The 26,657-nt window shown below is 43.5% G+C and overlaps 1 protein-coding gene across 1 annotated transcript; it reads left to right on the top strand.

Annotated features, from left to right (window-relative positions):
- The first annotated feature begins 988 nt into the window (after positions 1-988).
- On the top strand, positions 989-24,546 carry LOC145394139 (myosin-4-like). The gene is made up of 21 exons (XM_080268118.1): positions 989-1,496; positions 1,635-1,662; positions 2,741-2,849; positions 3,267-3,356; positions 3,724-3,886; positions 4,351-4,454; positions 4,972-5,109; positions 5,886-6,155; positions 8,145-8,315; positions 8,723-9,053; positions 9,602-9,651; positions 9,958-10,045; positions 10,980-11,097; positions 11,905-12,022; positions 12,650-13,123; positions 13,721-14,607; positions 15,273-15,351; positions 16,577-16,822; positions 19,056-19,843; positions 20,275-20,728; positions 23,989-24,546. The coding sequence occupies exons 1-21, from the start codon at positions 989-991 to the stop codon at positions 24,544-24,546; spliced, it is 5,772 nt and encodes a 1,923-aa protein (XP_080124244.1).
- Positions 24,547-26,657: the final 2,111 nt, after the last annotated feature.

Here is a 26,657-nt window from a genome sequence, read left to right as displayed (position 1 = left end):
AGAATAGGAATCAGAATGAGGTCGGTGAAACATCCTCCAAATCTCCTAGTTCAAAAAGCCTCCGGTAAGCAGAATAAAATCGTCTGAAAGTAGCGAAAATAAAAAGAATACGTCAACCGTCTGAAGAGGTTAATTCAGATGAAGGAAATGCTTAAGGAGTGAAGAATTAACAAAGGTCTCGCTAAAAATATATCTGTAATTTGCTGTAGGTTGACAAATGTTCCTGTCACTTGGAACGATTGCTCTTGATAGTCTGTTGTGTGTGTGTGTGTGTGTGTGTTTACATAATATATACAAAAAATAAACATGCCCGTACACTGTTCCACGAGTAATAACTTACAACGGAAATTATAACTGACAACCTTAACCTCTACTTACAGAATTATAAGAAGACGGTGAAGCAGACAGCACTCTCCCCCGCCCTCCAGTCCCTCCGGCTACTAAAACTAAACAACCAAAACTTCAAACACCACAAACCACAGCCTCTAACACGGACATCACTACAACACACAACTTTCAGAACAACACTACTGTAACCACTACTTCCACTTCCTTCTACACACCACAAACAACATCTCTAACAACAAAAGCACTATTTTACCACCTTTCCTACCACAACCACCACTACTAACACCAACACAACAACAATCACCACTTCACCTACGAACACCACCACATCTAACAACACTACTACCACAACAACCACCATTCACATACCAACACCACCACAACTAACTACCATCATTTCTAACACCAACACTACCACAGCCACCAATTCAACACTTACACTACCACAGCCAACATAATACTACCACAACAAACATCATATCCAGCATCAACACCACAAAAACCACAACATCCATCGCCAATATTACCACAACCACACCGACAATAACCACCTGATCACCAAAACCACAACAACCACTACACCTAACTCCACATCTACCATAACCACCACTTCAACGCCACCACAACCACCACCACCACCATGCCTGGCCACGTCAAGAAAAGCACCGGCCCTGACCCCGACCCCTCCGAATTCCTCTTCGTGTCTACAGAGATGAAGATCCAAGACTCCACGAAGCCCTACGACCCCAAGAAGTCCTGCTGGGTGCCGGACAAAAAGGAGGGCTTCATCGAGGGCGAGATCCAGGGCACCAAGGGCGACCTGATGACTGTCTACGCCGGCGGGGAGACCAAGGACTGGAAGAAGACCATGGTTCAAGAAGTCAACCCTCCCAAGTACGAGAAATGCGAGGATATGTCCAACCTAACCTACCTGAACGACGCTTCTGTCCTGTATAACCTGAAGGCTCGCTACGTCAACAGGCTGATCTACACCTACTCCGGCCTCTTCTGTATCGTCGTCAACCCCTACAAGCGCTACCCCATCTACACCAACCGCGTCGTCAAGATCTACCAGGGCAAGAGGCGTAATGAGGTGCCGCCCCATCTTTTTGCCATCTCTGACGGAGCATATACCGACATGATGCAAGGTCTGATAGCTAAGACAGTGTATTGCAATGGCTGAATAAAACTGATATACGGTTATACATCATGGACAGAACTATGCTAAAAAGAACAGTCTTCTAGGTAATTTAGAAAAATGTCCAACGTCGCCCATATTTTTACAGGTGGAGAGAATCAGTCCATGTTGATCACGTAAGTAGCCCTATTCCTTATGTTTCATGCTTTTTATTTATGTAAGAAACTGACATTAGTGATAAAGAAGATGGTGGCACTGACTAATAAAGATTTACAGACAAAAGTGGCCGATTCATTACGAGATGTGGATGTAATGGGAAGAAAGGAAACACAGGTCTAGTTACCGGATAGGGTCCGTATGGGTACACATCAGTAGGATGATTGGGGATTAATGCTTACGTAGTGCTATACAGGGGTGAGGGAGACGGCTCACCCTTGTCTTACATGTTGGGATTGCTTATTCTAGCCACGATCCCCTACTCTCCTGCTGAGGCATAAAAAGAGAGAGAAAAAAAAGTTTGGATGATAGAAAGATAAGTAGATTAATTTTCTCAAACGCTTCGCACGACACATTCAACTCTTTCCTGTGTTTCCATCCTACCCACTTTCTCCAGTTTCATGACAACCTGGGTGGTAAGGTAGGTGGCATAAGTGGCTTATGGCTTTTTTTTTTCCTTGGGGATTTTTTATTCATATTACATTTTGATATTTTTTTTTACATCCGCCAACCAAGTTGGGTAGAGGTTATGTATTCACTCGTGTTTGTTTGTGTGCATGTGTACAAGACACCTCAAAAAGTTTTTATTGGATTTCAATGAAACTTGGTGAATCAGTGCACCGTGGATAATGGTAGAATTTATTGCATTTTGAGGTGGGTCCGAATTCGGATGCCAGTCATGTGCTCCCTGAGATTATACTTCAGGGCAGACTAAGACCGCAGATTTAACTGACCATGTAAGACAGTAAAAACATTCGGCTGATAGCGAAGTGGAATTACAGCGGTAAATCATAAATTTCATTGGTACTGAAGAAGGTATGCGAACTCTGCAGTATTACCGTAATTACTGTAAGTGTTTTTGTATCGATATAGTTTGCCTAAATAACATACAAGAGGATACTTAAGTCCAATGTGCAGAATATATTTCTACGGCAAAACTGTAGCGATATCTCCCAAGACACTTAGAAGACGATCCCTTATCTCAATCACTGTCTCTCCTTTCCCCCAACCCCCTCTCTACTTTCCCTCTGCCCCCAGCGGTGAGTCTGGTGCGGGCAAGACTGAAAACACCAAGAAGGTACTCTCCTACTTCGCCAACGTCGGTGCCTCTACTGCTGCCAAGAAGGAGGGAGAGAAGGAGAAGCCCGTGAGTATTAAAGTTCGTCCACTTTAACCTGGAGGAAAATTCGTTCCCTCTGCTTCGTATTTCCCGTAGCTCAGTGTCAAACCAAGAAGATGTTATGTCTCCACACCTATTCCAAAGCACCTAAACTTGGCGGAGATTTAAGTCCTTTTGCAACATATTTCTCGTAGTTCTGTAATAAAACAAGACAATACGTTGGCCCTACACTAGTTTCCTAGCAGTTCTCCGTGACTAACATTATATTCTAGTATTAATCTTTTGCTAAAACTCAGTATACAGATGGAAAGACTGTGATTTTAGGCCAGGTTAGAGTGGACAAGGAACACATCTTCCCCTCCAAACCTAATTCAAAATACGCATGGACATAATATTCTTCCTATACCCAGTCGGTGATGTGAAAAATCTGTGTATTACCCTCAGAATCTGGAGGACCAAATCGTACAGACCAACCCTGTGCTGGAGGCCTTTGGTAACGCCAAGACCGTCCGTAACGACAACTCTTCTCGTTTCGTAAGTAACTTTTTAATCAAACATATGTAAATTAGCGACTTTTCCTCCTTATTCCCAGACTCTCTCTCAGCGGTCGTCCTAGAAACGTGTCACTAAGTTACTGACTTACATCGTAAAGAGGACCCGATTTGTAATTAACCTTTTTCAACCCCCTAAGAGACTCTTGGCCAGTTACAGAGAATTAAGCCTTGGGACCCTCTAGATGATTCCCTGAGGTTTCCCTGTTCAAGTTACTTTTATGGCCTTCTTAGATCCTTTTTGCGTCCTTTTTCGTCCAAGAGTAACTCACAAGTGTTGTTCGAATAATACTCTTGATATCTGTTCTCCAGTGAAACCTTCTCTCTCTCTTTCTCTCTCTCTCTCGCAGGGTAAGTTCATCCGCATCCACTTCCAACAAAACGGCAAGCTGTCCGGTGCTGACATCGAGGTGTACCTGCTGGAGAAGGCTCGTGTCAACTCCCAACAGCCGCTTGAGCGCTCCTACCACATCTTCTACGAGATGATGTCCGACCAAATCCCGGAAATTAAACGTGAGTTATCAGTGACTGACATTAAATATTAATCGCATATCGGAATCAAATTTGTATCTACAAAGTTGCTATTTACTTTCTGGATTCTCATTCACTCACCTCTTGACTTACAATGGTCAGCCATCAACATTACAATAACCTTCAGTTTTGAATGAATGATAATCGTTGGTATGTAAGACACTATGTGAGTTACGATGCATTGAAACTACAAAAAAAAATGTACTTATGAATATCGTACACAACAAAGACACTCATACGATGTTCCTCTTTTGTTTCTGCTGTCCGAAAAACAAAGATTATCAGCTGGACTTCACACAGTTTTTTTTTTTTTTTTTTTTATCAACGCTTAACACCTTTTCTCTGAACAATATAATTCTTTCTGATTTTATCGCCCTCTGAAGTAATCTTTTGTATTTGCGAGCACCTTAATGGTTTCACGCTCATATGTACACCTGTTCCCTCAGCCATGTGCATCCTCACTGACGACATCTACGACTACCAGTACGTGTCTCAAGGCAAGGTTACCGTGCCCTCCATAGATGACAAGGAGGACATGCAGTTCTGTCACGTGAGTCTTATTTGTCAGCCATAGTAAAATTAACATAAACAGAGCTTTGAACAGAGTTATTGTGTAATATGGATGGTGCTGAATATAAATCAAACCGGATGGTAATAACTTGACTGATTAAGTCTTGTGCAAACTTTATAAGGCTGATGGTTTTCAACTAGTTAAAAAAAAAAAAATGTACATTTATCAAAATGTTCTACGATCAACCATACATCGAAGAAACTGTCTGTCTTCTTAATACTTGTAGTGTGAGGGTTTAAGCATGCCACAAATTCTTATTATAGCTTATGAAGCACTTGTGGACACAAAATATGGGCACTCTGCAAGCCCAGATACATATCATATTCATCAGCCAGGCACGAAAAACCAGCACGAGCCTTCGTCATATATCTTTCAAATGTCGTTAATAATTTTGGTCCTTTTCCATACTTTCGCACTGCAAGTGTTACGGATAGGCTACTACTAAAAAGAGGCAATTCCTCAATGATATCTTTCATTCTCGCTTGCCGACACTCAGGACGCGTTCGACATCCTGGGGTTCAGCAAGGAGGAGATCGACAACGTGTACAAGATCACCGCCTCCGTCATGCATATGGGCGAGATGAAGTTCAAGCAGAGACCCAGGGAGGAGCAAGCCGAAGCAGAAGGTACCAAGGTTAGTCTTCATGTTGTACTGTAAATGGCTTTGGAGATTTCGTAACATCCTTTCCTTAGCAACTTAGTCTGCATATTCCATATCAGTACCCTTTCATAAGCCGTTGATGCATTAGGTGTCGATATTACAACAATATAAATGACACAACAGAACGTGAAATATCCAAAATAAATCGCTGAGGAGGAGGTGGAGAGAGCTCCGAATTTCAATGATGTGTGACCTGTGGATCTGACGATTATAATTCTTTACATTAGGTATTTCAGACACTGCGATAAGTGGAGGACCTAACCATCCACTCACTCGATGTATTGCAAATTTTATGTAAGTTTTCACTAAGTAATAAATCACATGCCTTCCTGCAATCCAGAAACCCACTTAATACGCGGGGTGGTAACCGTAAAGTCAAAAGCTGAACGCCTGGTGGTCTAATGGGTTATGGCGCTCCAGCCGTAAGTGGCCCGTAAGTGTTTAAACCCAAGGAGTGGTTTGAGCTAATTGCTCATAAATGCTACCTGTGGAGGGGATTGGTCACGCTTGGATTTTGTGTCCGGATAGAGTAGCCTAGTCTCGGGCCCCTACGCTCCTGATACGGCAATGCAGGATTGGATGATAGCCATAATAACGTTTACATCACACATTTAAATTCACACTATCAATCACATTTACATTACTGATTACATTATACGGTACATATACACTTTACATTATCTCATTTATACCGGTATTAGTATTTCCATTTTACTTCATTTAACTTTATCCTTCACATATTATTTCAGGAAGGAGAGCGGGTTGCACAGCTGCTGGGCGTGGACACCGCTGATTTGTACAAGAACATCACCAAACCGAAGATCAAGGTCGGTGCTGAGTTCGTGGCCAAGGGAATGAACCGGGAACAGTGCTTCTACTCCGTGGGGGCGCTGGCCAAGGCGCTCTACGATCGTCTCTTTAAGTACCTGGTGGCCAAGTGTAATCAGACCCTTGAGACCGGGCTCAAGAGGGTTTCCTTCATCGGTGTGCTCGACATCGCTGGCTTTGAGATTTTCGACGTAAGGATGTTATTACTTTCTCATTAGGAAGAGTGGCTTTAAGTTCTATCTATCTATCTATCTATAGCCCGAAGCCCTAATCCCGCAAAGGGTGGCCGCAGACAAAACGCCTCCAAGTCACTCTGTCACTCACCATTTGACTACCCTCCCCCCAACTCACCCCCCCCTCCCTCATATACCTCTCAACTCCATCCCTCCACCTCATCCTCGGTCTACCCCTCCCTCTCCCTCCCTCCACCTCACCTACATACACCCTCTAAGTCAGTCTTTCGTTCTCCATTCTCTCCACATGTCCAAACCACCTCAGTGTATTTCTCCTAATCTTCTCAACCACATCCACATCTACCCCACAACGTTCCTTCACTTCTTCATTCGTCAACCTGTCCCTCCATGTCACTCCACTTGCTCCTCTCAAGTAACTCATTTCCACTGCTCTCACTCTTGACTTGTTCCCCTCTTGCAAGGTCCACGCCTCGCTTCCATACGTCAGGGTAGGGATCACAATACTATCATGCAGTGACTTCTTAACTTCCATACTCACCTCCCTATTTCTCATCGCTGCTTTCAGTGTACCAACAACCTTCCTTCCCTGCTGTACCCTTTCACGTACTTCATCCCCCAAAGTTCCATCCTTACTCATCACACTACCCAAGTATTTGAATGCACTCACATTCTCCATATCCTCACCATCCAACCTCACTGCACACTCTGTGACTTCATTCCTCTCAAACACCATAACTTTACTTTTGTTTACATTAACTTTCAGCTTCCTCCTCCTACACACTGTCCCAAATTCATTCACCAAACCTTGCAACTCCCATTCATCTTCACTCAACAATACTGTATCATCAGCAAACAGCAACACCGGAAGCTTCCAAATCTCACCCTCATTCATTACGGCCAGCCCCACATCCACTGCCCTACCTTGCACCTCCTTTACAACCCCATCCATATATATATTAAACAGCCATGGAGACATCACACACCCCGGTTTCAGTCCCACATTGAGATCAAAGAACTCACTCAGCTCACCATCCACTCGCACCGTAGCCCTAGCTCCCTCATACATACTCTTTACAGCACTCAACAATTTCCCCTCCACTCCATATATTCTTAATACCTTCCACATACCTTGCCTATCTATTCTGTCATAAGCTTTCTCCAAGTCCATGAAGGCAGCATACACTTTCCTTCCCTTCTCTAGATACTTCCCCACTAAACATCTTAGAACAAATATCTGATCTACACACCCTTTTCCCTTCCTAAATCCCCCTTGTTCTTCTCCAACTAGCTCCTCTGTCATATGCCTAACCCTATCAATGAGTATTCTACCATATATTTTACCAGTCACATTAAGAAGGCAAATACCCCTATGGTTACCACATACTTCTCTCTCCCCTTTTCCTTTGTACAGAGGAACAATTATACCTGATTTCCAGTCCTCTGGAACCCTTCCCTCTTCCCAAGCCAATCTACACAACTTCCATATCCACTCCACAACAATCTCACCCCCATACCTAAGCATTTCACCACACACTCCATCAATTCCTGGGGCCTTTCCCAGCTTAATCTTCTTCATTGCTTCCACTACTTCCGCCCTACTGATCTCTTCCTCCCTCCTCTCATCTCTTCTTCTCCCAGCCATTCCCCAACCACTTATACTCACACTGCTCTCACTCTCTACATTCAACAAATCCTCAAAGTGCTCCTTCCATCTCCTCAATTTCTCTCTCTTCTCCACCAACAATCTATTATTCCTATCTTTCACTCCTCTATTATTTCCCCTTTCACACTGCCTTACTTTAAGTTACCTTGAGAATATTAGTACCATTCTGCTGAGTGTGTATACAACATGACTGAGATGAAATACATGAACCGATATATATATATATACATACATACATAAACACATACATACATACAGATGGATTAATAGATAGACAGATAGAGCTCTAGAAACTAATGACCTGTTTATGGGGACGGGAGCAGTACAACGGGTTCGAGCAGATCTGTATCAACTTCTGTAACGAGAAGCTGCAGCAGTTCTTCAACCACCACATGTTCGTGCTGGAGCAGGAGGAGTACAAGAAGGAAGGCATCAATTGGCAGTTCGTGGACTTCGGAATGGATCTTCAGGCCTGCATCGAACTCTTTGAGAAGGTAAAAACAATATGTGTTTACAATTATGTCATCCAGCTGCTTTTAGTAGTTCTGATGTGGGTCGGGCCGAATAACCAACAGTAGCCATATTAACTGATGGTAAACAAATAGTACTCAGTTTTTATCGAAAGTTCTGTTTCTGGTACGTACTGTTCACGAATAGACAGCACTGGCTTGGTTATACCTGTGATTGAAAGATGTATACATTATATCTTCGTTCACCATTATTCAAACCTCGGTCAACCAAGAGACCTATGGGCAATATGTTCGCACTTACAGCTGGACTAGGGACCAGGACCTGCCAATATGACGTTTGGGTGTCGTTGTCAAAGGGTACGTTTGTTGCGGCCTTTCTTTGCCAAGTACGAGAAGTTTACGTAGCTAAATCAGCCTTTTTGTCTCTACAGAAAATGGGAATCTTTTCGATCTTGGAGGAGGAGTCCATGTTCCCCAAGGCCACGGACAAGACCTTCCACGATAAACTGAACGCCAACCACCTGGGCAAGTCCGCCGTCTTCATCAAGCCCAAGCCCGCCAAGCCAGGCCAGCCCGAGTCCCACTTCGCCATCGTGCACTACGCCGGCACCGTGAACTATAACCTTTCGGGGTGGCTGGAGAAGAACAAGGACCCCCTCAACGATACAGTAGTGGACCAGCTGAAGAAGGCCACCAACGAGCTCACGGTCTTGCTGTTCGCTGATCATCCTGGCCAGTCCGGAGGTGGAGAGGCGAAGGCAGGTCAGTGTTATAGTACAGTTGCGGACAAAAATAATGCTCCTCTCTAGAGTAAGACAACTGAAACTCAGAAAAAGTATTATGGAAAAAATGTTGGACTCCGAAAATCACATCACTGAGTGTCGCAAATTTTCATTCACTGACTCGTTAGATATCTGTATGAAGTGGATCAGTATTTATATCCGTGGCTGTACACCTTCACCACACCCACACTGCGTAAATCATGGCTAGCAGGAAATACGAAATATTTTAAGATGCATACTTCCATATTGTGACTGCTGTAGGCCTAATAGGAAACACTAAACAAACAACTACAAAATTCCTTCACTTCGAGGATGTCTTTATTCTTTTTGTTTCTGCTTATTATCACGGTATTTCCAGCCATTAAGGGAGACATTCTGAACTGATGGGATTATATAAACCTTTCGTCAACCCCCCTACAGCTAAAGGTCCTTCTAAGTTTAATTTAATTACGTGTTGGCAGACTATTAAAAATCAAAATAGTAATGATGCTGACTGGGTTAAAGAATTAGTTTCGTAATATCTTGCAGGTCGTGGCCAGAAGTCGGGGGCCTTCAAGACCGTATCATCAGGATACAGGGTAAGACTAAGCAGCTTCAACGCCATTAAATACAAGCTCAAGGTCTTTCATGATGCTTATTACCAACAATATGCATGTACTCAGTTGTTTTAAGGTATTTAACTTGAGTCCTGAGTTTCGACCATAAAGTTCAGAAGTTTATTGGCTTGGATGGCGACTTAATTGAAATAAGAGATCCGACTGAAAAGTGTAGCGGATGACATTATGATTATCTAACCATGCTAAAACCACTGTCGACATGATATTACTGAGTGAAAGGCACGAGATGACGCTGGCTAACCCCACACCACTTATACCCCACCACAGGAGCAGCTGGCCAACCTGATGAAGACCCTGAACGCTACACAACCTCACTTCATCCGCTGCATCGTGCCCAACGAAACGAAATCGCCAGGTGAGGCTTCAGCAGAGTAATATTTCTAAGTCAGTGAGAATTAACCCATATTATACTTTTTTCAGAAGGAATGAATTAAAGACCATAGGGTGTTATCACGTGTCCTTTCCAGACACAAAACAAAAGAAAGCCAAAACCGATCAGTTCATTTCGAGATGTGTGAATACACATTGCTGAAAAGATTGGAGGTCATAGGCAGTGGGCAAAGCAGATTGTAGAAAGCAATTCCAGAACTAACCAGCAGCTCAGGGCACAGCTACTTTGTGTGTGTGTGTGTGTGTGTGTGTGTGTGTGTGTGTGTGTGTGTGTGTGTGTGTGTGTGTGTGTGTGTGTGTGTGTGTGTGTAATATGAATTTAGTTAATCCTGTAAAATATTTGGGCTACATTTCACACAAAACCACGTACTCAGGCAATTTTATCGACAGCCAAACAAAGGGTGGGAGTTTCTGTCAAGATCTCGCAGTTAAATTACGTTGTGGCGAGTGACTTTTATTTTATCTCAAATTTTCGAAGTCCTCTAATCATTCTATACAAGTTTAAGTATTACTTCTCTCACCGATTTCACAGTTAGATTATAAGGTGACTAATGCGTTTTTTTCTATCAGTTTTGGAAGACCTCGCATAATAACAGACAAGTACAAATATCAGCTTTGTCTATCGAGTTCATTTTTTATCATGCAAGTAAGGGCGCGTTTCCTTTCTATGAGTTTTGGCAATTCTGATAATGTCGTCCAAACTTAAGGATCAGTTATGTCTATTTATTTGATGTATTCTACTGCGCGGTGTGATTATGGTCATTTTCTATCTGTCAGTTTTGGAAGATCTCTAATGAAGACTGCCAAGTTTGAGAGATAATTCTGTCTAAAGATATATTGCCTTGTGAGCAGGAGATTTTTTGTTTTCTATAACACTACTTTGTCTATTTTCCACGTAGGTGTGATCGACGCTGGGTTGGTTATGCATCAGCTGACCTGCAACGGTGTGCTTGAGGGTATCCGAATCTGCCGCAAAGGTTTTCCCAACAGGATCCCCTACCCTGACTTCAAGCACAGGTGAGACAATTCCTTAGCAATAAGAGTGTTGAATGAAGACAAGCCATATACAGTATATTAATGAGGCTTATAGGAATTCACCAGCATTATCGGCATGAATCAATTTTATCCTTTAAATCAAAAATTGTGTCGCGAGCAAAATTTTCCCGACATTCCTTTGCCACCATTGTGTTGTGTCTTCCAATATTTGCTTCATTCATCCTCGACTGCCAGAGAGGATCCGTCCTTCTCACACTCTTTTTACTGTCTGCTTCATTTTGCTGTCATTTAATGAGTTATTTAAGAGGAGCCTGTGGAGTCACGTGGAGAGACAGGCTGAAGAATGAGGATATAAAGGTGCGTTGTGGTGTTGATGTGGATGTGATAGGAAGCGTTATGAGGAACACACTGAGGTGGTTTGGCCATGTGGAGAGGATGGAGGGTGAAAGACTGATGAAGAGAGTGTATGTGAGTGAGGTGGAGGGGGGAAGAGGGAGGGGGAGGCCGAGGATGAGATGGAGGGATGGGGTGGAGAGGTATATGAGAGAGGGGGGTGTGAGTTGGGAGCAGGGCAGTGAAATAGCGGGGGACAGGGCGACTTGGAGGCGATTTGTTTGTGGCCACCCCAAACGGGATTGAGGCGTCTGGCAATAGATAGATAGATAGTTAGATAGATTTGATAAGAAAAAAATGCTCATGCAACACCTTTCATCTACACAACCGTCAGGAAGGTGTCGGCGAATTTTTTTTACCGCGATCTTACGTAACAAAATACACGTAACTATAGGAACAGTAACTATGTGGGCAATATATCTGTTCTCACTTCAGATACAAAATTTTGGCTGCTAAGGAGATGGCCGAGGCGAAGGACGACAAAAAAGCAGCTAAGGCCTGCTTCGACAAGGCTGGTCTGACAGATGAACAGTATCGACTAGGAAACACCAAGGTAAAAAATAAATAAATAAATATAAAGTTACAGTATCCAGTAGTCCCTTCAATTCGGTGTGTGTGTGTGTGTGTGTGTGTGTGTGTGTTCTTGTCATCCGCAGACGATTTTCTTCAGCTCAAGGGAAGCTTCTCAAATCAGAGTGGTTAGACATGGCTATTAACCCTTTTGCTGCGAGACATCTTCCCAGAATTGGACAAAAATCTCTTGGAGGCGGACTGAATAAAAAAAAAATAATAATCTCATCGCAGCAAAGGGATTTGTTTTACACTAGTTTCACAATTTTCACTACTGAGAACTCTCTCTGAACTCATCTTTTTGGGCACATAATATTCGAAGACCAAAAGATACCGTATATATGCTTGCGACTGTATTTATTCCTTGTACCTGTATCGCTCTGTTTCTTGGGAAGGAAAGTATGCGACTTTATTTCTTGACCTGTATCATTCAGTTTCTTAAGAGGGTATAAGTGTGCGACTGTATTTCCTGCACCTGTATCATTCTGTTTCTTGAGACTATATGCAGCGGTTGTATTCCGTTTTTCATGACCGTGTGTGTGTGAGAGAATAAAATTTGTTGTGGCAATAAGTGTGCGACTGTCCTCAACTTTTGTGACTTTGTGCCCAGGTGTTCTTCCGAGCTGGTGTGTTGGGCACGCTGGAGGAGATCCGTGACGACCGAGTGGGTAGGATGGTGTCGTGGCTGCAGGCCTGGATTAGAGGCTTCATCAGCAGGAAGACCTACAAGAAGCTTCAGGAGCAGCGCCTCGCCCTTGAAGTAGTCCAGCGTAACCTTAGGAAATACCTCAAGATGCGCACCTGGTCCTGGTTCCTCCTATGGCAGAGGGTAAAGCCGCTACTCAACGTGACCCGCATCGAGGACGAGATGAAGGCCCTCGAGGAGAAGGTGGCCAAGGTTCAAGCCGACTTCGAGAACGAGGTGAAGCTTCGTAAGGAACTCGAGGCGATCAACCTTGCCCTTGTCGAGGAGAAAAACAACCTGATGGTCACCGTGGAATCCGCCAAGGGAAATGTGTCGGAGTATGTGGAGAAACAAAAGCAGCTTCAGACACAAAAGGGCGAACTGGAAAAGCAGCTGAGTGTAAGTAAAATGTGACACGTTTGATACAGCTGAGAGAGAGAGAGAGAGAGTGCTGTGTTCAACGATGCCATAATCAATCAATTCTGTGACGGTGTTTAACCAGTGTGACTGAACTGAAATTGTTGATAAAGCTGACCATATACACTACGATATAATCAACCAAGAAAGTCGCGTTATTGATCTCCTCCTCACTTCCACCCCCAAACACTTATTTTTCCTCACTCTTGGGCCCTCACCAACCCAAAGCCATAGGCATAATTTTAACAAAGATATTTCTCTCTCTCTCTCTCTCTCTCTCTCTCTCTCTCTCTCTCTCTCTCTCTCTCCGTGTGTGTGTGTGTGTGTGTGTGTGTGTGTGTGTGTGTGTGTGTGTGTGTGTGTGTGTGTGTGTGTGTGTGTGTGTGTGTGTGTGTGTGTGTGTGTGTGTGTGTGTGTGTGTGTGTGTGTGTGTGTGTGTGTGTGTGTGTGTGTGTGTGTGTGCTGTTTCAAATTCAGTGCCACATTGACGGGGGTTCAAGGTGGGTCAGGATGGACGACGCTGATTTTGCAGATAACTGTATTTATAGATAATTGTACTTACTCTTTGTCCAACCACAGGATCTCTCAGGCCGGCTGCAGCAGGAGGAAAAGTCTCGCACGCAGTTCGTTCAAGAAAAGAAGAGGACCGAGCAGGAGTTGACCAATATGAAGAAGGAGTTGCATGGACTGGAGGCGGCGGTGCAACAAGGCGAGCACGAAAAGGCAGCCAAGGAACACCAAATCCGCTCGCTGCAGGAGGACATCGCCCAGCGGGAGGAGCACATCAGCAAGGTGGCCAAGGAGAAGAGGCACCTGCAGGAGTCCAATCAGAAAATGGCTGAGGACCTGCAGTGTGTTGAGGACAAGTGCTCACACCTCTACAGCGCCAAGGCCAAGCTGGAGAAGACGATGGACGAGCTTGAGGAGTCCCTGGACGGTGAGAAGAAGAGACGAGGTGAGGGCGACACACTGAGAAGGAAGATTGAAAGTGACCTGAAACTGACGCAGGAGGCCGTCGTTGACCTTGAGAAGACGTGCAAAGAATTGGAGGCCACCATCTTACGCAAGGACAACGAGATCAGCAACCTCACTGCCAGGCTGGAAGAGAAGCAGGTGAATTCCTCCAAGCTCAAGAGACACGTCAGGGAGCTGGAAGTGAAAACGGAGATGCTGGATAAAGAGGTGGACCACGAGCGGCAGGGTCGTGTGAGGGCGGAGACAAGCAAGGCCAAGTTGATCAAGGAGTTATCTGAGGCCGGGGACCGCCTAGAGGAAGCTGGAGGAGCCACCGCAGTCCAGATTGAACTGAACAAAAAGCGTGAGGGTGAGTTAGCCCGGCTGCGTATGGAGCTGGAGGAAACCAGAGTGAAGCACGAATCCACCCTGACCATCCTCCGCAAGAGGCACACTGACGCCGTGGCTGAACTGTCCGACCAGATCGAAAACCTCAATAAGGCGAAGTCCAGGTGAGCTCACTTTATGTACTGACAGTCGAAAGGAGTCACAAATTCAGGTTAGACTCCTTACCTCGAGGGTATTTATTGTGCCATATAAAATCGTCAGGAATTGCCACCATGAACCCACATAAAGTATTTGGGGTAAAACGTTAATGCATAATGTGTTCCTAACCATTTCATGTTAGGGAACTCTCCTTAACTAAACCTAATCATGTGAATTTAGCTAAATAAATATATAAATAACGTCTCCAAAGGGCAGAGGTTAGATGGAAATTTCTGTTCCCTTCAGCCCAAAGGGTCTCCCCTCAATTGGACAGTCGTCTGGGGTAAGCCAAACTAAAATTTTAAGACAGATACTCGGGGAGTTGGAATGGAGATTGCACATAACCTCAGCCTGCCGTCCACTCCGGTCACATCCAGATGAGCCTGGGGTTACAACTACTACTGTTGCTCATTTGCTCGGACCCGATAAAAATTTCTAACCCCCTTTAGCTTGATTAATGGCGAAGTGTAGTCATACTGCAAGCGTGATTTGTCTAGTAACCAAGGACACTCATCCCTACCTCATAACCAAAATCTCAATAAAGTTCATGCAACCACCACTTAGTATTCAAGTTGCGAGTGACCCAGTTCCCTCAGATGAAAACCAACCAACTATACTATCTCCCCCACAGAAGCGAGAGGGAGAGAGAGGACCTGAAGCGAGCAGCGGACGCTACCAGGGCAACCATGGACAATATTCTGAGGGACAAGGTAGGAATACAACGGCAGGTGAGAATTTGGTAGGAACGCCCGACCTGCTTTCCCCTCCATGACCTTACAATACCACGCTTATCAAACTGCAGCTGACTACACTAATAACGCTGATCCATTGCTAAATAAGGTGAAAAGTGTCAGTTGCTGCGGAGTTATTTATGTGATTTTTCAACTGCTGCGGCGTTACTAATATTGATTTTTCGATTGCTGAGGAGTTACTTATACTGATTTTTTGAAGTCCGTGGAGCAGCAGGAGAGGCGACAAAGCTTCTGCTGCCGAATGAACATTTAAAAAGAAGAGAGCACACGGTGGAAACATAATAGACAGTGAGAACAATAAGAGAACACATAACAAAAATTGGGAACATGGTGAGAACACAGTACACAAACTGAGAGCAAGGCGAGAACATGTCACATAAATTGAGAAGGTGAGACTGCACAACAAAAATCGATAACAAAATGAGAACATTACATAAGTTGAGAACAAGGTGAGAACACATCACATGAATTGAGAACAAGGTGAGAACACATTAAATAAACTGAGAACAAGGCAAGACCACACCATATAAATTGAGATCAAGGTGAGAACACATAACAAAAACTGAGAACATGATCAGAACATATAAAAATTGAGAACAAGGTTAGAACACACTACATAATTTGAAAACAAAGTGAGATTACAGTTAAAAAGCTGAGAACAGGATGAAAACATAACAAACTGAGAACAAGACGAGAACACATAAAAATTGAGAACATGGCGAGAACACATAACAAAAATTGAGAACAAGGCAAAAACTAACACCAGCAACCGTACACCAACCACAGACACTTTCTACATGTGGGTAATAATTCTTTCATTCTATTCTTGGTAATATTTCATAGGTCTTTGTATAACCTAGGTCCTAATGCAAGTCCCAGCCCTACTCCCTTTGTTTGTGCTCTCTCTTCCCTTGTTTGTGGATCTTGCCTTGTCTTATCTTTGGGTGGGAAGAAAGGTTAAGAGGATGATTATGATGATGATGATGAAGAGGAGGAGGAGGAGGAGGAGGAGGAGGAGGAGGAGGAGGAGAAGGAAGAGGGGGGTAGGTATGAACGCCAATGTTAATCAAAGCTAAAAGTTGGTTATGATGATGATGATGATGATGATGATGATTTTTGATTATGATGAAGATGGTAATGATGATGATGATGATGATGATGACACCGGCTTCCCCCATTACAGACGGCAGTAGAGGCGAAGAACAGGCAACTAACGCAGCAGGTGACGGAGGTGACGGCCAGGCTAGACGAGGCCACCCGTCTCCTGAGCGAGTACGACGCCACTAGGAAGAAGCTGGCCGCCGAGAACAGCGACCTCGTCCACCAGCTCGAGGACACCGAGGCCAAGATGGGGCAGCTCAGCACGCTCAAGATCTCCCTCTCGAACCAGCTCCTCGAGGCCAAGAAGCTAGCCAACGACGAGACCAGGGTACAGTTGGGCTCAATGGTCTATACGAGAGTCAAATAATGTTTTTTATTGGTTTATATTTGCTATTTCCCGACGATTTTATTTAGATTATTTCTATCGTTGTTCTTATTGTTCGGCGACTTATTTAATGACGTCATCAGTTTCCTGGTTCCCTTCAATTCAGTGACAGCCATTTTAGTTTCCTGGTCACGTGCGAGCGAAGCGAGCGAGAACACACAGAAAGGGATGGACGCCTAAACATAACATCAAAGTCAAGTAATCTGTGTTATTTAGATACTATGAAAGCTACAACAAACCTATGCATATCGCTGGAAAGTGTATGGAAAAATAATTACGTTTTTTTACGTGATTCTTCTCAAATTTCGCCACCATACTGCTTAAGGGTAAAAAAAAAAAAAAAAAAAGGCCAAACTGAGCACCCGAATTGTGTTACTGGTATCTCGAAGACTATTAAAGAAGCTACACCGGACCTACGAACATGGCTGGGACACTTATGAAAAAATAATATATGTAATTTAAATGGTTTTTCTCAATATTTACCACCATATTCCAGACCAAAAAAAAGAAAGGCTCCAAACTAAGCACCGAACCCGGGATATATCGGAAATCATTACAGCTTCAGCGGACCTACGGGCATTGTTGGAAGCTTACAGAATAGCTATAGATTTGTTATTTCAGAGACTTTCCCAAAATTCACCAATGTACTGCTGAAAAGTGCCAAAAATCGCAAAAGTTAGAAAAAAATCAAGAGTGTAAACCACCATATTTTGGCATAAGGGTTTAAAAGTTCCCAAAGTGATAACATGCACATACTGATATAATATGGCTCATTTTAAAGTCTACATTAATATCAGGCAAGTGGGACAACATACTACTTCTTCATCTATCTATTGCCAGACGCCACAATCCCGTAAGGGGTGGCCATTTGACTCTGAGTTATTTGTTTTACAGGGAGGGGCACTAACCCTTCACCAACCCACTTGTTGACACGTAGGGAGCACGTATGGTCTGTTTATATGGTTACCACCCAGCGTTGTAAATGGTTTCTTGGCTTACAGGAAACCATTTGGCTTGTCACTCAATGTAAAGCCACCTGTAATGGAAAGAAAAGCAATAAGAAGTGACAGGAAAGATGGGAAAAATAGGAAGAGAGGAGGGCAGGCACAGAAAAAGAATGATAAAGGCTAAGGAAGAAGTAGGCAGCACTACATCAAGTGAGTGGATGATGGTCGCCATCACCTACCACTTCCGAAGGCTGTATTGCGCACTGGGGGCACTGCATTGTGGGGCAGAGTTCCTGTGCTCTGCCCGCGGACCGACCCCGCGATCCCTCCTCTCCAATGAGTTTCGTTTGATTAGAGACACGTAATCTTCATCTTCTAGGTAAAACAATAACATAAACTAACTTGCGTGCTCGAATACGTTCTACACCTTCACGTACAGACGCCTATATCTTTACTCTTGCCGCTACCAGACGTGTTATTCAGCTCTGGGGAGGCCTCTTGTAGCTAAGGAGTAAATTAATGCTATATCTAACTTCCCCCGTTCGAAAAGCTTCTCCAGTGCTGAATGCTACAGTGAGGAGAGAGCAAGAATGTGTTGAAAAATACGTCCTATTGGAATCAAGGAGATAAATGACACTATAACCCCTTCTGATGAAAACAGTACGCATTTCATTTTTACATTTTATTTTCCATTACCTGTTTCTTATTATTTCCTTCACCTTTCCTCGAACATATGAGGCGCCTTCAAATTTTAAGCCATCATGGTACGGTATTATCGGATTCTAGATTGCTATATTTTACTTTTCTTTTTCTTTCCTCTCCTTTTTTTTTTTCCTTTTAGCTTCGGCCTTTTTTCTTGAACAGGTGTAATGCTCTCGAACTTTGAGGTACCACTGGTTATGTTTTATTACCTGACATTGGGTGCTTTGTTTTGCATCTTTAGTGTTTTAGCTGGCTTCGCTGCAATCTTATATCAGGGACTATACTGAAGACTTCTATCGGGGACCATATGTACTGTTGTTCGGTATCTGAGACTGTACTGAAGTTTTCTGTCAGTAACTATATTATATTCTTGCACTTGAGACTATATTATAGTTTTTTGTCACTGTCTATACTGTAGTCTTCTATCAGGGACTAAATTTTACGCCAGGAGTCCGGCACAAAAAGAAAAATACAGTAATCTTGCAACAGGGGCCATCATTCACTCACTGTCTTTGTTTTGATGTCAGAGCCGCATCACCATCCTGAGCAAGTACCGCAACCTGGAGCTGGACAACGAGGGCCTCAGGGAGCAGCTGGATGAGGAATACGAAGTCAAGAGCGAGCTGATGCGACAGCTGGATAAGGTTACCGCTGAGGCGAAGATGTGGCGCGCCAAATTTGAATCCGAGGGTCTGGCGCGCGCAGAGGAGCTGGAGGCAGAGCGGGGTAAGCTGAACGCCAGGCTGGAGGAGGCCGAAGCTCACATAGAACAGCTCACCCTACGCAACACTAACCTGGAGAAGACCAAGATGCAGGTCAACGCGGAACTTGAGCAGGTCCAGGTAGAGGTGGACCGTGCCCAGACCATGGCCATGGCGGCAGAAAAGCGACAGAAGCACTTTGACAAAGTCGCCGCTGAATGGAAAATGAAAATTGACGAACTTGCGACCGAGCTGGACGCCGCCCAGAGGGAATGCCGCACCTACTCCACTGAACTTCTCCACGTGAAGGCCACCAATGAGGAGAATCTCAGCCAGCTTGACTCAGTTCGTCGCGAGAACAAAATCCTGGCCGACGAGATCACTAACCTTATGAACCAGATCAGTGAGGGTGACCGCACACTGTTCGAGGTGCAGAAGAACGCCAAACGCATTGAGGCGGACAGGGTGGAGACGCAGGTGGCTCTGGAGGAGGCTGAGACAGCACTTGAACAAGAGGAAAACAAAGTTCTTCGAGTACAAGTGGAACTTGATCAAGCCAGGCAAGAAATCGAAAAGAAAATTCAAGAGAAAGAAGAAGAATTTGAAAATCTCAGGTATGTAATAGAATTCCAAAGTGTACACACACACACACACACACACACACACACACACACACACACACACACAGACAGATACATACAAATAGATAGACTGACTGACTGAAAGACAAACAGATAGACAGATTGACTGACTGATAGACAGATAGATAGATAGATAGACAGATGGTCAGATAGATAGACATAGATAAATATAGACTGATAGATAAATAGACAGATAAATAGACAGATAGATAGACAGATGTGTGTGTGTGTGTGTGTGTGTGTGTGTGTGTGTTCCAACAAGATAATTATTAACTGTTAAAACCTGCTGTCCCACCTAGGTATTCACATACCTACATACGCTTTAACTCAAGTGAGCGAACCCCTGACCATACGGCGCGAAATTCAGTACTTAATAATAATACAGTCTTAATTTTGTGGGACAGGAAGGGGCACCAGAGGGCCGTGGAGTCCTTGCAGGCCTCCATGGAAGCTGAGGCCAAGAGTAAGGCTGAGGCGATGCGGCTGAATAAGAAGATGGAGACAGACATCCACCAGCTTGAAGTGGCGCTTGACCACAGCAACCGCGCCAACACCGATCTGGAGAAACACATCAAGAAAATGCAGGCACAGATGAGCGAGATGCAGACGCGTGCTGACGAGGCCCAGACGCGGTACTCACAGCTCAGCGAAGAGTGTAGCGCAGCTGAACGCCGAGCCAACACTCTAGCGGCCGAGTTGGAGGAGTCCCGAAGCCTCCTAGAGCAGTCAGATCGCACCCGGCGCCAGGCCCTGGACGACCTCGCCACGTCACGCGACCAGCACGGCAAACTGGTAGCTGAAAACGGCAACCTCACGCAGATCAGGAGGATGAGGGATGCCGAGATCAGCTCACTTCAGGTAGGTAGCTATATTAGTTACCTTCACCATACCCGTTTTACTCAAACTTGGCCTAAACTTGCCCTCTCGCCAATTTGGATACTGAGCTGTGACAAGAGAGTAACGCTATAATGTGATGTAAGTCACGAAGAAGTGCTGTGCAAAGGATGTAAAGCCACAGTATTGTCTTATTTTACCACACAGCAACGTGAAATAAACTGCAAAAGACAAAAATCTGGGCCAAGTTAGGGTAAAATGACTATAGAATATAACCTTCACGAGGAACCTCACGCAGATCAGAAGGATAATGAGCGCAGAGATCAACTCCGTCAGATATCTTCAGTATTAATGTTCTCGTAGGTTCGAGTGTATGGTGAAATGCTGAAGCATGGGGGAGAGATTGTAGTAGAATGGATGTGGAAGATGTGCAGATTGGCCTGGGAGGAAGGTAGAGTCCCGGAGGATTGAAAGTCAGGTATAATTATTCCCTTGTACAAAGGAAAAGGGGAAAAAGAAGTGTGTGGTAATCATAGGGGCATTTGTCTTCTTAGTGTAATAGGAAAAGTGTATGGTAGGATACTTATTGACAGAGTTAGGGAAAGAACAGAGAAATTAGTTGGAGAAGAACAGGGAGGCTTTAAGAAGGGAAGAGGTTGTGTAGATCAGATATTCATTCTTAGATCTTTAGTGGAAAAATATCTAGAGAAGGGAAAGAAGTTGTATGTGGCTTTCATGGATTTGGAGAAAGCATACGACAGGGTGGATAGACAAGGATTGTGAAAAGTATTAAGAATTTATGGAGTAGATGGGAAGTTGTTGAATGCTGTGAAGAGTATGTATCAGCGTGCTAAGGCTGCAGTGCGTGTGGATGGTGAACTGAGTGAATTTTTCTCTTTGAAGGTTGGGTTGAAACAGGGATGTGTCATGTCTCCATGATTGTTCAATCTGTATATGGATGGGGCAATAAAAGAGGTACAAGGTAGGGTAGTGGATGTTGGAGTGGCCCTGGTGAGAGAGGGTAGTGTTTGGAAACTCTCTGTACTGTTGTTTGCAGACGATACTGTGTTGTTGAGTGAAGACAAAGGGGAGCTGCAAGCTTCGTGGATGAGTTTGGAAGAGTGTGTAAGAAACGGAATCTGAAGGTGAATGTAGGGAAGAGTAAAGTGATGGTCTTTGAGAGGGGTGAAGTCAGTGAATGTACAGTGAGGTTGGATGGTGAGGAACTGGAAAATGTGAGTACGTTTAAGTACTTGGGTAGTGTGATGAGTAAGGATGGAAGTTTGGAGGGTGAAGTGCTTGAAAGGGTACAACAAGGAAGAAAGGTTGCTGGTTCCTTGAAAGCAGTGATAAGAAACAGGGAAGTGAGCATGGAAGTGAAAAAGTTACCGTACTACATGACAGTATAGTGATACCAACTCTAACGTATGGAAGTGAAACTTGGACATTGTTGGAAGGACACAAGTCAAGAGTGATAGCAGTGGAAAAGAGTTATTTAAGAGGAGTCTGTGGAGTCACATGGAGAGACAGGCTGACACATGAGGATATAAAGGAGCGTTGTGGTGTGGATGCGGATGTGATAGGAGGCGTTAGGAGGAACACGCTGAGGTGGTTTGGCCATGTGGAGAGGATGGAGGGTGAGAGACTGACGAGGAGAGTGTGTAAGTGAGGTAGAGGGGGGGAGAGGGAGGGGGAGGCCGAGGATGAGATGGAGGGATGGGGTGGAGAGGTATATGAAAGAGGGGTGTGTGAGTTGGGAGCAGGGCAGTGAAATGGCTGGGGACTGGGCGACGTGGAGGCGATTTGTTTGTGGCCACCCCGTACGGGATTGAGACTTCTGGCAATAGGTAGATAGACAGATAGGTTTTTCTCGTAAATGGATAGCTAACATCGACCCTAGAAGGCACTACCATGAGAATAAAATATGGCTACAAGCTTAATAACTAACTACACAGTCATCATTTTAAGGCGGGACAGTCAGCCACAAGTAGAGTCACTCGTTGTTCTGTTTTTTGAGTGCCGTGCGTGGTGTCATAAGTCCAGGCTGAGACTCTCACATTTTTCCAACTCTTATTACACATCTCAATTTTTTTTTCTCAACATCTTCCAGCAATTGTTGGAAGGTAATCAGCTAGTTTTGCCACTTGGCTTAGCTTCCAGTCCACAGGAAATAATCAGCGGTACCATCACCAATCCCAGTAAGTGGTTTAGGTAAGGAGCAGCAAGGCATCATTTTTATGTATGGATGGATGGATGAATGGAAGGATGGATGGATGGATGTTTGCCCAGGTGATAACGTATATATATATATATAAATGAAATAAGGCAAAATACATTACTGAATAAAGAAGAGTATATCCATCGCCGTTCATTTACCACAAAACTCTCGAAATGTCCCACCTCACCTATTCACAGGCCAACCCGTAAACGGTGAGGAATTTTAGCCACTCCAGTCAGGTAATGTATTTTACTGCTTACAGACGATTTTAATTGTCATGGGGGAGACCTTCTGTGAAGGAGTCTCAGTAAAAACAATATCTAACCCATCGAGTTGGTTTTCCCTGCTAAACTATAACAAATCGTCTGAAGAGGAGCAGGAATGAAATATAATATCATACATCATTGAACTGAAGAGCTTACTAATCTCACTAGTAACTGTTAATGATCACACACCAAATAGTAATAGTACATGTGTAAAGTATGTTCAGGTTTTGTGACGAAAAACCACACATACGTATCACTATTTTCTGAGGGTAATGTCGTTTTTTGAAACAAGGTAGAATTATTTCCATTTTCAATAAGTGAGAATATTTTCATTAATATAATACCGTCACTTAAGAGTACAGCCTGTGCTCTTGGAATCCGTAAATCAGATCAGTGCTAACTTAACCACAATCATTTTCTATTAATAGCACTCAGAGTTTAGCAGCTCAGGAGTTGATACAGAAGTACAATAGCTTGGTTAAGATACATTACGACAAGTTACCATTACTGGAAACCTCTCATGGTAGGGTCAACTCTAGTAAATGCAGTTCTACTAACGTCAGATATTTTATTCATCTTAGGCCACGTTACAGGACAATGAGAGTGTTAATATTGATACCACTGATTCTCACGGTCGGAACAAATCTAATTTTTTATTTTCCGGATTAGGCCTAAGGCGAATATTTTAACCAGCTGAGAGTGGGTCATTGTAGAATAACTGTTAAAATACTGTGAAATATGTATTTGTTTTAACACTCAGTAGCATCACAAACCATTAATCGCTTCTCCCATGGGCACAGGCTGAACTGGAGGACATGGCAGCGCAAGTCAACAACGCCGAGGACAAAGCCAGAAAAGCCAAGGTGGACGCCGCACGCTTGGCTGATGAGCTGCGGGCCGAACAGGATAACGCCCACGCACAGGAGCAGATGCGCAAGGCCCTCGAGATGACCACCAGGGAGCTACAAGTGCGTCTGCAGGAGAGCGAGGAGATCCTGCAGACGACCGGGAAGGCGACGGTGGCCAAACTGGAGACCCGCAACAGGGACCTGGAGAAGAAACTAGATGGCGAGACTTCCCATCACTCCGAGACCCAGAAGCAGCTGAGGAAATGCGAGAGACACATCAGCGAGCTTACTTTCCAGGCAGAGGAGGAGAGGAAGAATAGCGTCAAAATGAAAAACCTCGTGGACAAGATGGAGCAGAAGATCAAGAGTTACAAGCGGCAGGTGGACGAGGCGGAGGAGATCGCGGCCCTCAACCTGGCCAAGTTCCGCAAGGCCCAGACGGAACTGGAGGACTACCAGCGGCAAACCTGCGTCACCAGGGTCGTCCGGAGCACTAGTGTTGTCGTGTGATCGCTTGGCCACTCACACTCACAGGTTAACTCCTAATATCCCATGACGTGTTTTATATTTTATCATTACAACCACTAAGCACTTGAGAAACTTTCGAAACTCCTGGAATTACTGTAGATATTACTTTCATTTATATACCCCTCACCACTCATTATTATCCAAAACGTAAGAACCAAAGGCTGAAAGCCAGCAAAATCTGTTCTTTCGAAAGACAACTGAAGAGTACGAAAGCCAAAGTCAAATCTGTTCACTTTGAGATACTTGAACAGATTACGTCGAATAAAGTCATTTTTGAGGGTGCAAAATTAAATAGGCTATCAAAAATACGTCATGGAGTGAAGAAGTTAACTAGACCTCAAACTTTTTTTTTTTTTTTTTTTTTTGTGACCTAGATCTCTGACATTTGTCGTCCCAAATTTAATCGCACCTTCCTCTGATGGTGTTCAGTCATAATTCCAAATATCCAGTTCCATCAGAGAGTTTTTGATTACCGTGAACCAGAATATTGACCATTTTCGCCTATCATTTAAACCCTTGTTCCTCTAAGGGTTCTCAGCCATTATTCCAAATCTGGTGGAATTCATCACGTAGGTTCTCCATAATCTTGCTGAGACGAAAAGATAGACTAACAAACAAACCAAACCCAAAATATAATCACCTTGTCGGAGGTAACCATGGTAATAACTGCTTCCCTGCACAGGTAAAACTAATACCTCGTAGGCTACTGTTAAAATGTTTATTGCTGGTACTTCCTATCTAATAAATGGATTCTTTCATCAGTACATTGGGTCTTTTATTCCACTCTACATGAAAACAATATACTGCTACTAACAAAATAATAATAATAATAATAATAATAATAATAATAATAATAAAAATAATAATAATCATAATTATAATAATAATAATCGATCTAATGAAAAAGACCTGGATGTGAAGTTTGATACAGTTGAGACATTAAGTGTTATATACTGTAGAGGGATATTTTTCAGGGATGATATGGGCCAAAATAAAGCCTGCTAAAATGTTTTATGAACCTCCTATTTTCACCGAGGAAAGTGATACAACCAAGATAGAGTTTAAGGGCGGGGTACCTTCCTCAGCTGGCTAAATAAAATCCCGACGTGACTCAGCCAGTGATAGGGATTCAAGCTGATCATACTTAGGACAAAAACTAAGTATGATAAAAATTCAGGAGAGTAAAAGAATGAGACTAAGAAAATACACTGATCCAAGCCACGAAGTGAAGATGGTAAGAACGGATCATAAAGCAGGGTTGGGGATTTTTTTGATTTTTTTTAAATCAAAAAAATCAAAAATTCAATGATTTAATCGATTTTTTTGATGTTTTTGATTTTTTTGATTTTTCATCATATATGGTAGGAAACATTTCAAAAGCAGTACCGGGGCCCGGAAGGGTGTTGCTTGGACCCTGATTATCTAATATGTATGTTGCAACTTGCAAATATTATCAATCCTTAGTTCCACAAATTTAAAATTATTTTATGTGTCATACAATGTAACAGTTTCAAATGGCATCATTCCTTAAAAATCTGCTTACTTAATGCCTAAGTATAAAATCAGAATAAATGAATGCAAAGTTATACACAACTTTTATAAACCCTCAGATTCTATTTGTTAATCTTTAGGTGAAAAAATCAAAAAAATCAAAAATTCAAAAAAATCATGATTTTTTAGTAATAAAAATCACTGATTTTTATCACATGATTAAATCAGTTTGATTTAATCAATGCCAACCCTGTCATTAAGTTACCAAAAAGCACGCCAACAGTCTGTCCAGTGTTTACCAGCACGTCACGGATACTGGAAATTTTCTCATGTGGATTCATTATAAAGAGCTACCTGCAACTGTCCGACAAAAGGGACATTAAGAAGATTAAAACGACTGTAAACGAGCATTCTTGAGTTGGTGACCAAGTGTGTGTGTGTGTGTGTGTGTGTGTGTGTGTGTGTGTGTTTTAACGCTTTAAATATAGAAAACCTGACTAGATGGAAAGAAATCAATAAAATTGTTCTTAAAAACATGGGTACACACCTTTTACACTACAGCAATCAGGTCATCCCTCCTTACTGTTTTTCCCACTTGCACG

This window comes from Coenobita brevimanus, chromosome 26 (assembly GCF_032717465.1).
Source record: "Coenobita brevimanus isolate Jiangsu-jjx chromosome 26, ASM3271746v2, whole genome shotgun sequence".
Classification (NCBI taxonomy): domain Eukaryota; kingdom Metazoa; phylum Arthropoda; class Malacostraca; order Decapoda; family Coenobitidae; genus Coenobita; species Coenobita brevimanus.
The sequence above is the reverse complement of the archived record's forward strand: the minus strand, read 5'-3'. Positions and strand labels throughout refer to the sequence as shown.